At 38.7% G+C, this 15,344-nt stretch overlaps 2 protein-coding genes across 2 annotated transcripts; both read right to left on the bottom strand.

Moving 5' to 3' along the window:
• Positions 1-293: 293 nt before the first annotated feature.
• Positions 294-3,081, bottom strand: LOC131320558 (PHD finger protein ALFIN-LIKE 1-like). The gene is made up of 5 exons (XM_058351283.1): positions 2,844-3,081; positions 2,716-2,748; positions 2,365-2,587; positions 828-948; positions 294-745 (listed from the first exon to the last, which is right to left on the bottom strand). Exons 1-5 carry the CDS (start codon positions 2,941-2,943, stop codon positions 497-499), a joined length of 726 nt encoding a protein of 241 aa, XP_058207266.1. The 5' UTR covers positions 2,944-3,081; the 3' UTR covers positions 294-496.
• A 3,142-nt stretch (positions 3,082-6,223) lies between these two features.
• Positions 6,224-13,512, bottom strand: LOC131320557 (protein DWARF 53-LIKE-like). The gene is made up of 4 exons (XM_058351282.1): positions 12,577-13,512; positions 10,820-11,631; positions 8,735-8,979; positions 6,224-8,187 (listed from the first exon to the last, which is right to left on the bottom strand). The coding sequence occupies exons 1-4, from the start codon at positions 12,988-12,990 to the stop codon at positions 6,473-6,475; spliced, it is 3,186 nt and encodes a 1,061-aa protein (XP_058207265.1). The 5' UTR covers positions 12,991-13,512; the 3' UTR covers positions 6,224-6,472.
• Positions 13,513-15,344: the final 1,832 nt, after the last annotated feature.

The following is a 15,344-nucleotide window of genomic DNA, read 5'->3' as shown; positions in this document are numbered from 1 at the left end:
GGGACAGTTGTAATATTCCCCCAGTTAGATCTACGTATATTCTTTAGCAACAGACTCTGTCTGCATTTAGCTTGATTCCTCCAACGCCTATGTATCCCTTGCACCCCAGTTCGAGATGGATTACGGCCTCTCCAGTTCCATTCAACACCTCTCTGGTTCTAGGATTGTGCCCAATTGCTTAAGCAGCCGAACCCAGAAGAGTTTCCATGAGCTTACTTTCTGGTGTAAATTGTGTCAAATTCAGACCAACATTTTGTCAAATTCAAACTTATCATAAACCATCCACCTCATACCAAAAAAAAAAAAAAATAGCATAGAGATGTGCCTTGTGAAGGTGATAAATTCAACTTTTGAATTCGAAATGCTATTTTTTCTTTCGTTAACAACTAAACTACCGTTAGAAGAGAAAGGAACGGAGAAAAATCAAAGGAAAAGGCTGAAATACTAATATTAACAGAACAACTAGGTTTAAGCAGCTGCAAATCTTCATCAGCCCCTAACGGCTGCTTTTAGTGCTGCAAGGGAGGCATTTGTACTGTTTGATATTTTCTGCCATGGCTGGTGTTATTTTTACACACTTGCCATGGAACCACCGCTCACAACCGTCACAGCCTATCCAGAACTGACTCACACTGTCATTTCCCCCACAGGTCCCGCAAAGGGTCTCGCCGTGCTCATCTTCGTCTTCCTCATCACCGTGACTATATGGTTTCATGTTGCTTTTTGACTGCCCGTTACTTGGTCTCTACAGTGCAAAGTTGGGTCATCATTTTACAAACCCGGAAGAGTAAAAGCAGAAAATGTCCAAGGGAATTGAACTGCTTTACCGTAGTTCCGGTTCTAGATTTGCTTCCGCTATGCATACTGGCCTGGTGCTTTATAGGCTTCCACTCCGCCACGGCTTCAAATATCGTAGGCAGATCATTTATAAGGCTAAATAGATGCTTCCTGTCCAAATCACACATGCTTCCATTAATGCTCACTTAAGAAGCTTGATTCAACAAGTAAAATGCATGGCATTGTTGGGCAAGAGTAAACAACGAAGCATAACGTCTAGTGCGTAGCTTTCCCATATGGCCCGAAATCAAGAAACCAAGAAGAGAGCACACTACCACAGTATATCAGCAGAAACAGGGAAATTATTTTTTGGCAGAAATCATATAATCGTGGAGAATATAGGCATCAAACTTCAAGTTAAACAAATTATAGAGCCCAAAAACCCTAAAAACAAAGTATTGCATGGAGGAATATGTACAATCTAATAGCGTGAGCAAATCAAGATTCAACTTCCAAGTTGTACTTAAATAGTTTAAGTCCAAAGACAATACAACAATGCAAGGATACATAAAGAAGGAAACTCAATCCTAAATCTCATAACGGTGACCCAGAATTCCCATAAAGGACACTCAAACTAAAGCGTCTTTATTTCCTACTACCACCATAATAGGGTTAACATGGGGGAATCGAGAAAACGATTTGGGGGCCTCAACCTGTACTCAAACCGAAGGACAAACTAAAAACTTGTTCACACAAATGATTGCAGGACTAGTAACCACTGTTTCATAGCCAAAGGCAAATTTCCTATGACCTATCAGAACAATTGGCTCTCTAAGACACCAGCTGCATTCTCCAAATGTCATGCATCCTGAAATCAAGCTCTTGGAATTCTGTCCTTGTTCATGCATGCAGTGATGATCAAAATTAATTTGGATGATGACCAAAGGTCCAAAACTAATTGAACTTCAGTAGCCTATACCAATCATTTCTTGGCTAAGGCATCAGTTTTTGAGAGACTTATGCTTTTATTGCTTATATCTCATGCACAAAACTGCTCGACTTCAGAATTGCAGACATCATGAATAGATGACAGAACTCTATGCAAAAAGTTAACGAATCGAAACAAAATAGTTTATTACAGAACTCCAAGTAAAGGTTGAGAAGTCATGATGCTTCCCAATCCATTAAAGGCTGTTTCGGAACTGCAAATAACCCATTAAAGGCATCATTAATTACAAGTTTGTGGTTATAACTACTCAATAAGAGTGATTTCAATATATGAGTTTCTACCAAAATACATCTCTTCCACCTCCAGTCCATCTTCTACTCTTGTTTCAAATGCTACCTATAGGTTAAACCTCTTATATTCTTGCTAATTGGGCATAAATTTTGTTTGTTTCATGTAAACATCTGTCTTACCGGGCTCTAAATGAAATTTGGACGAAATGAGAGCAATAACCCTTGAATTGGAAAACATTATGAAGCAAGGCTCCAACAATGTAAAGAAGTGCATTAACAATTTTAAACTCACAATAGTAGCAATATAACCAACAAACAAAGAGGAGGCAAGAATGTATATATAGATACCTCCCATTACGATCAACGCGAGCTCCGTAATAGAAAGCAACATAAAGCAACCAAGAATCGGTGTGCGCAGCCACCAGTGACATCCAGTGTTTCTTGTCCATCCCGTCCCTCGCGAAATTAATCCCCAACGACGGCTCAGGAAGCTCTGGCGGAACCTCCTCCGCTGGCAATGCCACTTCCCATGTTCCATTAGGGTATCCAAACAAGCACAAATTCTCCTTAGCTACAGATACAAATTACAAATAAAATACCATAACAACACAGTCCAAATCAAATCAAAAAAGAACTTCAACATACAAAAAGGTAATACTATAAATAGACAGATACAAAGAGGGGGATTTTGTGATTAACCTGGATCGCAGAGTGAGTAGAATTCATCGACATCTGAGAGAGAATATAAGAGGATTACGAAAAATACAGGTTGAAATTAGGGTTTGTGTTATTGTGTATATATCTAATTTTGTATGTAATTGAAGTACCGTGAGTTAGAGCGCGAAGGACGCCGGCGCGACGGCCGCTGTAGTCTTTGAAGATTTCTTCGACAGTACGGGGGCCCCAAGAAACCGAAGGCGTGTCCATGGCTACTGAACTTTTGGGGGAAAGAATTGATTTGGAAGAGAGAGATTAGGGTTTCGAAGAGAGATCGACAGTTGTGTTCAGTTGTGAAACATAACGGTTTAGAGAGAGAGAGATAGAGAGAGAGAGAGAGTGAAGGGATTCTGTTTTTTCTTTTTCTTTTCCTTTTTCCTTTATTTCCTTTTCGATTATTTATTTTCCTCTTCTTCTCCTCATGTTAGCCATTTATTATTCCTTGAAAAATTCCATACTAAGGTATACTAATTGGTTGAAGATCACTAGACGCTTCGAATAAATATCAAAGAAGACCCCGTATATTTAACACTTTTTTTTTTTTGAATTAATTGTTTATTAACTCCATCTCAGTCAAATAAAAGGGATAAAAACTACTCGATGAATTTCATTATATCTCTTTTGGGATCGTTCTATTTCCTCTAGTATTTGGTAGGGATAAAAAAATAGATAGGTAGAGTAAAAAAAAATTGAAAAGTTTTCTTTAAAAGTGAAATTTGATATATTTTTTAATTCTATACTTCTTACGAGCATTAGGATATGTGAGCTTCTATTTGAATGTTCGAGCTTAATTGATATTGAGCTGGTTAAAATTTTGTCAATTCTTCATACTCAAATTCACATTGTCATTTAACGCTACATTAGATAGGAATTCAATTGACATGAGACATTGTAAAGATAACAATTTTTTTTTATTCTAGTCGTATGGAATAATGGACTTTTTATATTATTACAGTAGAAATAAGTAGTAATCAATTTGATAGACCCACATGTAAAATGATAAACTACAAAAGCCCGTAATACCCAGAAATAAATAAATCCCAAACGATATATTGACACCCCCTTCTAAGTCACACCTGGCCCCACCAATTCTCACCACCACTGTATTCATCATCGAGGTTGTCCTTCATAAATCAAAAAAAACCAACCGCAATAATTAGTGACAGAGTCAGGATTTTGATCCGGAGGTGAGAGCGGTTTAATAGAAATATATTTTTTATTGAAACGTATATTTATTATATCATAAGGTTTTTATTTTTCAGTACATTACATTTATACATTAAACTAATTCTAGCCTAATACATTTAAACTACATCAATCATTATGTTTTTTTTTTAAACTACTTCAACTATCACGTGCTTATTTATGAAAGAAATGAGAATGAGAATTAAAGTATACCGAATTTTTTTATCTATGAAAGAAATTGGCTCAATAAGTTAAAATGACTTTTTTTTTGTTTTTATTCAAAAAAAAAAATCGCATTTGTCAATTTTGCATCAAAATTTTGTGACTTATTGATTCGTCTCAATGAGAGTAATAGAAAAAGTAAAAATTATGATCGAAACTCACAATTTTTTGAATAAAGATTTCTTATTTTTGTATTTATTCAAAAAATTGTGAGTTTCGATCATAATTGATTACTCTCTTTGAGAAGAATCAATAAGTCACAAAAATTTGACGCAAAAAAAAATTGAATAAAAACAAAAAAAAAAGTCACTTTAATTTATTGAGCCAAAAGTAAACTATACTCCACTTTTATGTTAAAAATGTCACATCCTATATTCCCCTTGCCTTTTAGGTTTAATATCTCCATCCCAACACTATGAGATGTTTATTCTAGGGGAAAAAACTCAAATGGTTCTTGTGGTTAAGTGTTTGTGTCAACTTGGTCTCTATAATTGTAATTGGCTCGATTTACACTCTATACTTTCCATTTTGTTCCAACTTGGTCCAATTACTAACTTGAGTTAGTCTGCCATTAGTCTTTTAAACAGAAAAATCACACAGCCTCCTTTTTTGGTGTTAAAACAGTAATTCTTTCATTTCCCTCTTGCCATAATATACTTCTGAACTAAAACACAGCTCATTCTTCCATTCTCCATTGATAAGGAGGCACCTGAGAAGAAATTTGGTTATAATTTTTTGAAAAAAATTGCCCACCAGTTCAGCATTTTCATGATCAACCATGAGGCAACATAACCACTGGTATTGTCTACTTGTTCAACTTGTGGACAAATACTGAGATGTTTTATTTTTCTGCATAGTACTGAAAATGCAAATAGAACCATGTCCAAAAGTCACAACATGATATAGATCCAAAAGTCACAAAATGATATTGACCCAAAAGTCAAGACATGATATTGACCATTATATACATATTCTATGCATGTAATATTGATAGTTACTAAAGACGTGGACATAATAAAATAGAACCACTGAAATTTTGTGCCATAAAAGCAAAACAAAGTTTTTGATCAGAACATTTTTCCATTGTTTATTAGTCCAAAAACTCACCATATTCTGCCATGTTTCCATTGAAAAACAAAGTATTTGAGCATAACATTTTTCCATTGTCTATTAGTCAAAAAACTCACTATATTCTGGCATGTTTCCGTCAAACCTGCAGCAAGCCATATCTGGTTCTTCTATCTCTTGAAGTTAGCCAAAGTGTTGGATGTTCTTCTACCTCCAAAATCGTCTGCTTCAAAATGAGAAGTCCAAATCCAGAGGGAAACAAATTAGGGTAACAGGAGAATGAGAGAATTACTGTTTTAACCCAAAAAAGGAGGCTATTTGATTTTGCTATTAAAATGACTAACGGCGGTTAGCAATTGGACCAAATTGGAACAAAATAGAAAGTACAGAGTGTAAATCGAGCTAATTACAACTACATGGACCAAGTTGACACAAATACTTAACTACAGGGACCATATCTGTTTTTTTTCCCTTTATTCTACTAGATTTCTAACTAGACATGACTCATTCATTAATCGGTAGTAATTAAGATTTCTGTTACAAACTTACTCTGCAAATCTACCTCGATCTGTTAAGTTATTATTGCCCAAATATGAAATGTTCCCTTGAATAATGATGAACTTGGAACTAATTTTTCGGTCATAATCCCAATGGTTTCGTAGGATACACACTACTCATTCACAGGGAGGGATTTATTTTGCCTAGATAAAAGAGGCATTTGTGATTGTGATTTTCTCCAACAGTGTGATGAAAAAGTTCCTCCTGAATTAAACTACAAGGACGACCATACCCTTTGCATCATTAAATGAGAGGGGTGTGTGGAACCCGCATCGATTACTTGTGTTGTCGTTTGAAAAGACAATTATGCTATTTGCATCATTAAATGAGCATCGATTACTTATGCTGTTGTTTGAAAAGACAATTATGCTATTTGCATCATTAAATGAGATGGATTGTGTGGGATCCGGATCAATCAAGTATAAATTCGGTATTGAATAGTAGTAACACATAGACCAAACCAAACACCAAATGAAATTTCATTACCAAAGCTAAACGAGGAGCAACTTATATTTGTGTATTATAGCTACAAACAAGACAAGTTCTTCTCATATCTAGTGAAGGACAATCACGCATGCTCTAGTCGTAATCTATACAATACTACACACAATAGAATGTGGGATTCATAGGCTAAACCAGGGTTTCTAGATTCTAAAACACTAGATTATACATCTACTTTACAGGACAAAAAGGCCATCTTAATACCTCAGTTCACAAGAATTTTAGAGGGAAGGCAAACTCCCAGCGCTTCCCCATCTGAAGAAAGGCCTTCACAGGCAACAAGTTTCACCACATAACCACTTGTGAGGTTGTACCTTTTCTGAGCTTCAACAAATCCCCTACTTAGAACCCGCTCGACCCAATCCTCCGCTTCTTTGTCTTCATATAGACATGCTACTGCAATTACCTGCTCCATAACTTTGGAATCAATCTCCAACAAACAATCCAAACCAACAATTTTATGGAAGCACTTGCTAATCTCCTGTGACATTTTCTCAGCAAGCTTGTCGAAATCAAACGGCTTGAAAACCACTGTTTCATCCACTAATTCGACAAAACCCTCCAACCAAGCCTTGCTGTTGTTTACGGAGATGGAGTCACTTTCAGAGTTCCCACAGTCGGTGTTTAGTACATCTATCTCCTCAGCTGGGAGATTCAAGTCCAGATGCATATTTGAGGCCTTGTGAGGCCGTTTGGCCATTTCAGAAGTACCAAATGACTTCCTTTTGTTCACAATGATTGGGTTTGAGATGCCTCTCCTTGTGTTATTCGTAGTCACACGATCAATTACCATCTGAATTGGCCATCCCTTCGCTCTCAATATACTTTCCTCAGAATAGTTGCCACTTTCCTTTTTGTAATAGAGAATTTCAGCACCCTTTGTGAATCTTGAAGTTGTCACAAAGACTGTGTTACTGTTACTGATACCTACTTCTCTTCCGTGTGAGTCAGAAAATTTCCCAGTCCTCACAGCCTGTGATAAGCTATTCTGAACCGTCAGATCAGCCTCATCAATATTTTCAAGGAACACAACAGACATTGGTTTCTTGCTCAATTCCCCGGCAATGTAATCAACAGCAGTTTTCCCTCTGAACTTCACATCATAACCACTCACTCCATCATGGGAACTTAGATCCACACAAATAAGGGTTCCTTTGCTTCCAAAGAATATATCAGCAAGGGAAACAGCAATCCTCTTCTTACTGAAGCAATCAGGTCCAAGAAAAGTGAACCATATATCTCCCCTTACACTTGCTCCAAAGCGTTTAGGTTCATTCCTTGCCTTGCAGCGAGCTATTGATTGGCTTATAGCACTAACAGCATCCTCTTGCCACCTGATTCTTGCAATCAGTTGCCGATAGAGCATCTTGAAATCCCACGGATCAAACGGGCCTTCAAAAGCAGGACAAGTGCACAATGAAGATTGAGCATTTATTCCCAAACCTAAATCTGTAGTCACGGACGTAGTAGAAGGTGGAGACGGGTGACCATCAGAACAGGACAAACTCATAGGAGGAGACTGAACCCCACCTAGCTCAAGATCTCTGGTTTCTAATGACTTTTCCCTCGTTTGGGCAAGGGAATTCAAATCCAGAGCCTGTGAAACTACTCCAGGTAGTGTAATGGCTGATTGCGATCTAGGAAAATTTTGTGTATCCATTGACATGCATGAAGCAACCTTTTTGCTTCCACTTGCATTCGAAGATCCATTTGTCTCATTGCTGCTCTGGGTATCGGCATTTTCCTTCTTTTCATCATTGACTCGAAAGCCCACAACGGTTTTAACCTGAGAACCCACTTGGTAAATGTTTCCCTTTGTCAGTTTTTCAGCATGATGAAGACGTTTGCAGATATTGTTCCATTTCCTTTGCAGTCCTTCAACTTTAGCACTCAATGCCAAACCATCACCTTTGGCCTGCACTGAAGAGATTAAAACAGGGTTTCATATGAATACCGTAAACTTTTTTGGCTAATGATGTTCTGTTTGGCGGATGGAACCCAATCATGAGAAAACTATTCTCAAAATAAGTGTAGGCAAGTAAAGTAAATGAACACAAATATATTTTTCCGTATGAGTTCTTAATTTATTTATTTTTTATCAAGGTATATTTGGTAAATTATTTTGTCAGAAAACTACAATATAGTAGTGCAATTGTGTAGGGAACTAGTTTAAAAATACAATTCTTGTAAAACCTTTTATCTTTTACAGGACAAATTTTGAGGGAAAACCAATCCTAATGAGAAAGTTAAAGGTATGTGTCTCGGAGGTTTTTTCTGCTAACCAAATGACTCAAAAGTTCGAAAAGCTAGAGATTCTCATACGTTCTGTTCCTTTCCGTGCAACTCAATGGGTCCTATGCTATGTGTTTAAAAAGCTGCGAAGGCATCATAACAATCAACAAAATGGAGCACATACCCCAAGGGTTATTACAAACTATAACCAAGATATGAGTATAGAAAAACAAACCTCCAATGTCCAAAGCCCTGTTTGTGCTGACCTCAGTCATCTGCAACCAAGAAGGTAAGCTAGATTGGTACTGTTCTGCAACTGAAGAAGCAAATCCACCTTTCATAATGGCAGATACGTCTTGTTCACACTTCTCATTACAGAGATGACAGCGGGGTGGACATTGGTATGAGACCCCCAATGGGCTCTTCAAATCAGCAGGCGTAGAAAAGAACCCACCAAATGGAACAAAGGACTCCATCAAGCTGCAAGTATAATGGTACTGTGAGATCCAGTGCACCGATGATAGTTGGAACTTAGAAGATAAACGAAAATGCAGAGGGTAAAATGTTCACAAGACACAAAAGACAGTTTTATCAAATAAAACAGTAAAATAAACACACGTAAAAGAGAGAGAGAGAGAGAGAGAGAGTACAAGTTGAACAATAGGGAAACCCGTATAAGGAGATATTGCTACTTTTTTTTAAATTGAAAACCAATACTTAACATTCATTTACTTGAACTGCTGCTTTTACACAGCAGAATTAGGATAGTTTTCAGAAAATTTCATGGCTCTTATGACAAGATGATGTGATGAATCTGAAGAATTCATATCATAATCGAGTGCGGTAGATCAAATATGACCACTCCATCTGTGCCATGAACAGTGATAAAACAAGTGAGGAAGGTTTCGCATCTGAATGAGTCACACCAATATGAGCAGTATCTAGAAGTCATAATAGCCGAAGTTAAAAGGGTTGGTGGGAAGCAGATAAAGCCATAGCTCTCTACAGGTAGTGGCATCCAAGTGTAGAGACATGCGAATTTGAACATGGATCAAACTCTCAAATATGCTAGCATGCAGTCAACAAAATTTTGTAATTACTATTTTCAGAAAATTTCATGGCTCTTATGACAAGATGATGTGATGAATCTGAAGAATTCATATCATAATCGAGTGCGGTAGATCAAATATGACCACTCCATCTGTGCCATGAACAGTGATAAAACAAGTGAGGAAGGTTTCGCATCTGAATGAGTCACACCAATATGAGCAGTATCTAGAAGTCATAATAGCCGAAGTTAAAAGGGTTGGTGGGAAGCAGATAAAGCCATAGCTCTCTACAGGTAGTGGCATCCAAGTGTAGAGACATGCGAATTTGAACATGGATCAAACTCTCAAATATGCTAGCATGCAGTCAACAAAATTTTGTAATTACTATTTTCATGTTAATTTATCATGTCTTTTATAGAGTTCAAATCAAAGAAAGTATTTCTATTCATCTGAACCAGCTATAGAAATTCAAGATGATGTTTGAAACATGGCCATTAAGGACGTAATAGATCACACACTAGCACATAAAAACTAACAGTCTATTGAGCCCTATTGACAAGGATTAAACACACTTTTTGAATATTTTAGAAATCTCCAAGCATGAATGTATGCTCACAAGTACAAAAACGTGTAGTGCACTGAGTCAATGACTATGCCCACAAGTACCTAAACCTTTTTGTTAATGTAGGTCTATTTGAAACATGCTATGCAACTAAATACATCTAGCAGACTAGCACAATGGAAACTATTTAGTCGATCTTCTCTTTCATAGACTATCTCCGTTTAGTAAAATACTCCAGTGTACATTACACTGACCTCACCTGAGATACTGAAGGTCGACATACTCAATTAAATGAAAATGCTGTAGTCAAACAACTATTTAATTAAGCATAAGTTCTTTAAGCAACCACTGATCAACTGATGCTTAAGCATGTTGTATTTTTTCAATACAATGCACCACCAACCTTTCAACCAAGCGTTATTTATTTGACCTTTTGATTTAGTATTTGGTACCACAACAAGTACAGTTAAAAGAAACCTTAGATCGCTTGACTTGTTCAATATTAAATACCATACTAAAGTCACAACTGTAAAAATGATAAAGTACACAAAAACTAATAACAAATGATAAAGTACACAACCCCAAGGTCCCAATATAATACTTATATTAAATTTAGATTAAGTCTATGATCTATCTGTTTAAAGACCTGAACTGTTCTAAATATGTAACACAATACGAACACTGCACACAAAAATGCGTATTGAATTACCTGGATCTGGGGTATGAATCTCCTCCCATGGCTGGCCTAGGAGAAGTGATGGGTAGGAGTTGCAAATCCCAATCCTTCTCAACAGATGGATATCTATTCAAGAACTTCAAATATGTCTCATAAGTTGCTGCAAATCCAATCAACCACACCTTCCTTTCGGAATATTGATATACTAACCTCGTCAATTCTCCCACTACAAAACTCGCCGCAGCAGAACCTGAGGCACCATCATCATCATCAGCACCAATCAACTCCTTGAGATCACCATAACTGATTACCACAGGTTCACTACAGTGTTCCACCATTCGAAAGATCTCCCCTAACCTCAGCTTGACCGACCCCTCATCACAATTCCCATTGACAAATCTCGACACATCAATATCGATGCGAATCACATTCAACCCACATATTTCCACTGGCAAAACGCACCCTCCTTTCTTTTTCTCCACAACCTCACAGAAACTGCGAAGAGCATCGTTGGCGCAAACACCGACGAGGAGCGGATTTCTCCCCTTGTTCCTCACAAGAACCTCGCCAATTCGTTTACCATTCTCATCACCATTGGATAACCCGGAAAACCCAGAAAAACCCAGGAATGGAAAGCTGAAATTCCTAGGAACCGGATCCGAATCGCCATTCAAATTGCAGAGAAACACAGGGGGGCCTCTGTACCGTGAATACCTAAGAAGCTGATGCTGAACGGGTCGAAGAATGGCTAACTTGATATCGCAACTCCGAAAACCCGACTCACTGAAAACCCGGCTCACGATTGGGTCATCAAGTATGGAGAGAACCAGATTCTGAAGCTCTACCTGTTAACCAACCAAAAAAAACACAACCAGATTATCATATCACTCACTTAGTAATCAAGATTGCAGAGCAAGAACAGTACTGCTAAGCAACCATTGACCGCATTAACAACTTGTCAAAGTAACATTAAGCTAACGTTAAGAATTAGTAACTAGTTATGACCTAGTTAATTGTCTTTCAGAAATATTTCAAACTACGAAAATTAGTGAGAATCCAGAACCAAACCAAACCAAACCGAACCGAACCGAACCGAAAGTTCCAATCACTTGGGATCGGCTATATGAATCATTTTTCTCCATTGAGCTCTGTCAAGAGTCATTTGTTCACATAAACCTACTATACTTATATCGTTGCGTACCACAGCATCTAATGTCAATTTAGATCTACCCCTCCCGTAGCATTGTTACCCAGAGCCATGAAAATAAATAAAATTACCAAATAAAAAAAAAATTAAGTGTGAGATTGTGAGTGGGAACGAAGCCCCACAAGTGGATTGTGTGATTGCTATCCCGATTACTCTCCCAGTTAGCTCAGAGAGTCAGAGTTACTTATCGAGGTCCACGTACGTTAGTCCTAAAACGAGAGTGTTTTTATATATATATATGTAATATAAAACAGCATTGTACTAGTACAAAGGTTTAATATTATGACCAACTACTCTTTAACCAGAATCATTGACTTAGTTCGTCTCACAATCAATACCTTCACAATCCCAAGGTTTAGGAATTGGACTTAGAGGATAAAGCCGAGGAGATAGTGGTTTTCTCACTCCTAAAATCGTTTGAAATATCATGTTATCAACTCTCTCTTTTGGAGTTAGTCTATATGAAGCAATTACTTTGACTTTAATTGAACTCTCCGTAAATGAGTGGTAAAATTAGCCCCACGATTAGTTCAGGTGTGCGCAAACTGGCCGAATACCCTACTTATCAGAAAAAAAACAATACCTTCACCATCGAAACGGACGACGACTGTTGCTGCTGCTGCTGGTACAAGTGAAAGCTCTCCGGTTGCCGCCTCTGGTTCGCCTGAGACCTCTTAATCGCGGCCATGAGCGAGTTCGACACGGGCGGCTCGTCGGACCGGTGCGGCGACGAGGGGAGGCGGTCCAGGGACACTCCCAAACACAGCTCGAGGGCTTTGAACTGGATTCGGGCCGGGTACGCGCCGTTCCGGGCCCTGGTGCACGCGTCACGCAGCGGCGAAGACGAGGAGGAGGAGAGACAGAGGAGGGCGGAGACGGCGTGGAGCGACGTCGTCTGGGCGTGGCCGCGGCGGCGGGCGACGGCCACCGCCTCGTCTAGGGCTTGGGCGGCGTCTTGAGTGAGGCATTGCCTCGCTGTGCTAACCGGCGTCGGCATCGCCGGAGTACATAAAAGAGGTGATAGTATAGTAATATGTATGGATTGGGTTTTTTTTTTTTTGTTTTGTTTAATTAGAAGAAACAAGAGAAGGAATAAAAAAATGGAGAAGGGGGAGGTATATTTATATGTGGGTATAATATACTCCTATGTGTATCTATCCATCAAATGCCTTTTGATTATTAAGAGAATTGGAGAGAGAGAGAGAGAGAGAGAGAGAGAGAGAGAGAGAGAGAGGCATTGGTGTTGCTTGTTGGTGGCGGTGGTGCTGCTGTTGATGGTGGTGGGAGATGGTGATGGGTGGGGGCCATTGAACAAACAGGTGGTGAGCATAGATTCTGTGCCTAGGGATCTCTCTCTTTCTATTGGGGGGTTTTCGTTTTCACTCATGATGCTTTTTCTTGGAGAGAGAAAGGTAGAGAGAGAGAGAGAGGGAGAGGGGAGGGGATGCCGTGTCCACTTACTTCCTTCCAGTGGACCAACAACGACACTAGACGTCATTGTCTGTTTGCTTGTGAATTGAGCTAGTAATGTATGGGAGTAGTATTTTTTGATCATCAACGGTGACAAACTGTTAGCTTAGGTTAGTGCTAAAAGAAACTGCTCGAGTTAACTCACTACACGCATGAGTCCCGGAACGGGACATGATTTGTTTCGTAAAGCGAAAAATAAATATTTAAAAAATAAAAAATATGGTGAAACAGGGAATGGTGTGAGAAAAGAAAGCAGGATTTTGCATGTAGAAAGTATCACACAATCTCCGATCCCTCCACTTTTTCATCCAAGAATATGAATGGTATTAGGGTTCGCACAATCCACCACAACTAATTTGAAATCAAAGGGGCATCCCCTTGTGGGTTAGGACTTGATCGACTGACGCAAGAATGTTTTTGAACGCATCATAACACAGAGAAATTTTTAACCAACGGGGCTGCAGTTCATTTCGTCTCATCCCCATGCGTAACACTTTAGTGCGGTATATTCATATTTGCTATCAAGAAATACGAATAGTACTTTACGTGTTCTTCTGGAGCCCGAAGGTTGATTTAGTTAATTTTTTTTGTTTGGTAAACTAATTTAGGGGAGTGTGAAAATATTAAGAGATGCGACTGTCAATTTGAGGAGTACGAAAATCACTCTCCCTAATTTATTTAGCTTCCCTACATGTTCTGAAAATACTACCAATAAACAAAAGACCCGAGTCGAAACAACTCAGCCCAGTTATTTAGAGTCAATAATTCAGAGAGAGAGAGAGAGAGAGGTCGCTTGAATATGACTGGGAATTATAAACTCTCACACCCACCACCATACACATACCATTCATCATCAACATCACATGACTTTGGAATATGAAAGCAAGCACCCAATGTCATGGTGGGCCTCTCCTCTCGGCCCAATCCAAAGGTTGACATACCCCTCCACAGTCCACATTATTCACAACAGACTACAGACTAGAGAGAGAGGGGGGGAGAGAGAAAGTGAGAGTGGAAAGGTGTTTGATTTGATGTGTTCTTTTGTTTCCTGCTCTACTACCACCTCTCTCTGTTCCTCTTTTCTTTTGCAACCTTTTCATCTACTTTTCTTTCATTTTTTCTCCAAATTCCAAACAAGTGATCGGATCCCTTCACGAAAGGATCTTTCATACCCTTTTGGAGATCACCTCTGGCGGTTGATACAAGCAGGAGATCAGGAAATACCGTCACAAGCACGAGCGGATCAATTTGTTTATTTTTTTTCCAAACAGATCGATAATCTGAGAAACCGATCATACCGTCTGCTAGACCGGCCTTAAGTGAACCGATTTTGTCCCATATGGACTGGCTTAATATATCCATATATGAACTGATAACATGCATGTGCGAGTCGAAGAACAAGACGAACCGACCAAAGACTTCCTTAGACCCTTAATTAATTATCAAGTGACTCTACTACTGTCTCAAATATCGTTGGGATTAGACTGTCTACACTTAACCTTTGGTTGAAGATTTCAAGAGAGGTACCCTTATCGAGTTTAATCTGTATAGTATCTTTTGCCAGTAAAGAAACAAAATCTTGGAGGCGGGGGGCTGCTGCCCCCTTGGGGCAGAAGCGTGCTGCTGTCCCGGATTTTCCGGCCCACTCCGATATCGCTCCGATGATTTGAAACGTTCACTTTGTAGAGCTCGTCGAGTAAAATAACTATGCAAAAAATCAGCTTAATTGAATATCATTAAATGCCCGATCGGAGCCCATTTAACTCTCGGTCCATGGGTTATAGTGGATTTGATCCAGTATTTCGGATCCATTCTTTTTAAGATAAAAAGATTCCGATCAGGCATTTAATGATATCCAATTAAGCTGATTTTTTGCATAGT

This window comes from Rhododendron vialii, chromosome 3a (assembly GCF_030253575.1).
Source record: "Rhododendron vialii isolate Sample 1 chromosome 3a, ASM3025357v1".
Classification (NCBI taxonomy): domain Eukaryota; kingdom Viridiplantae; phylum Streptophyta; class Magnoliopsida; order Ericales; family Ericaceae; genus Rhododendron; species Rhododendron vialii.
This window is presented reverse-complemented; position numbering and strand designations above follow the sequence as displayed.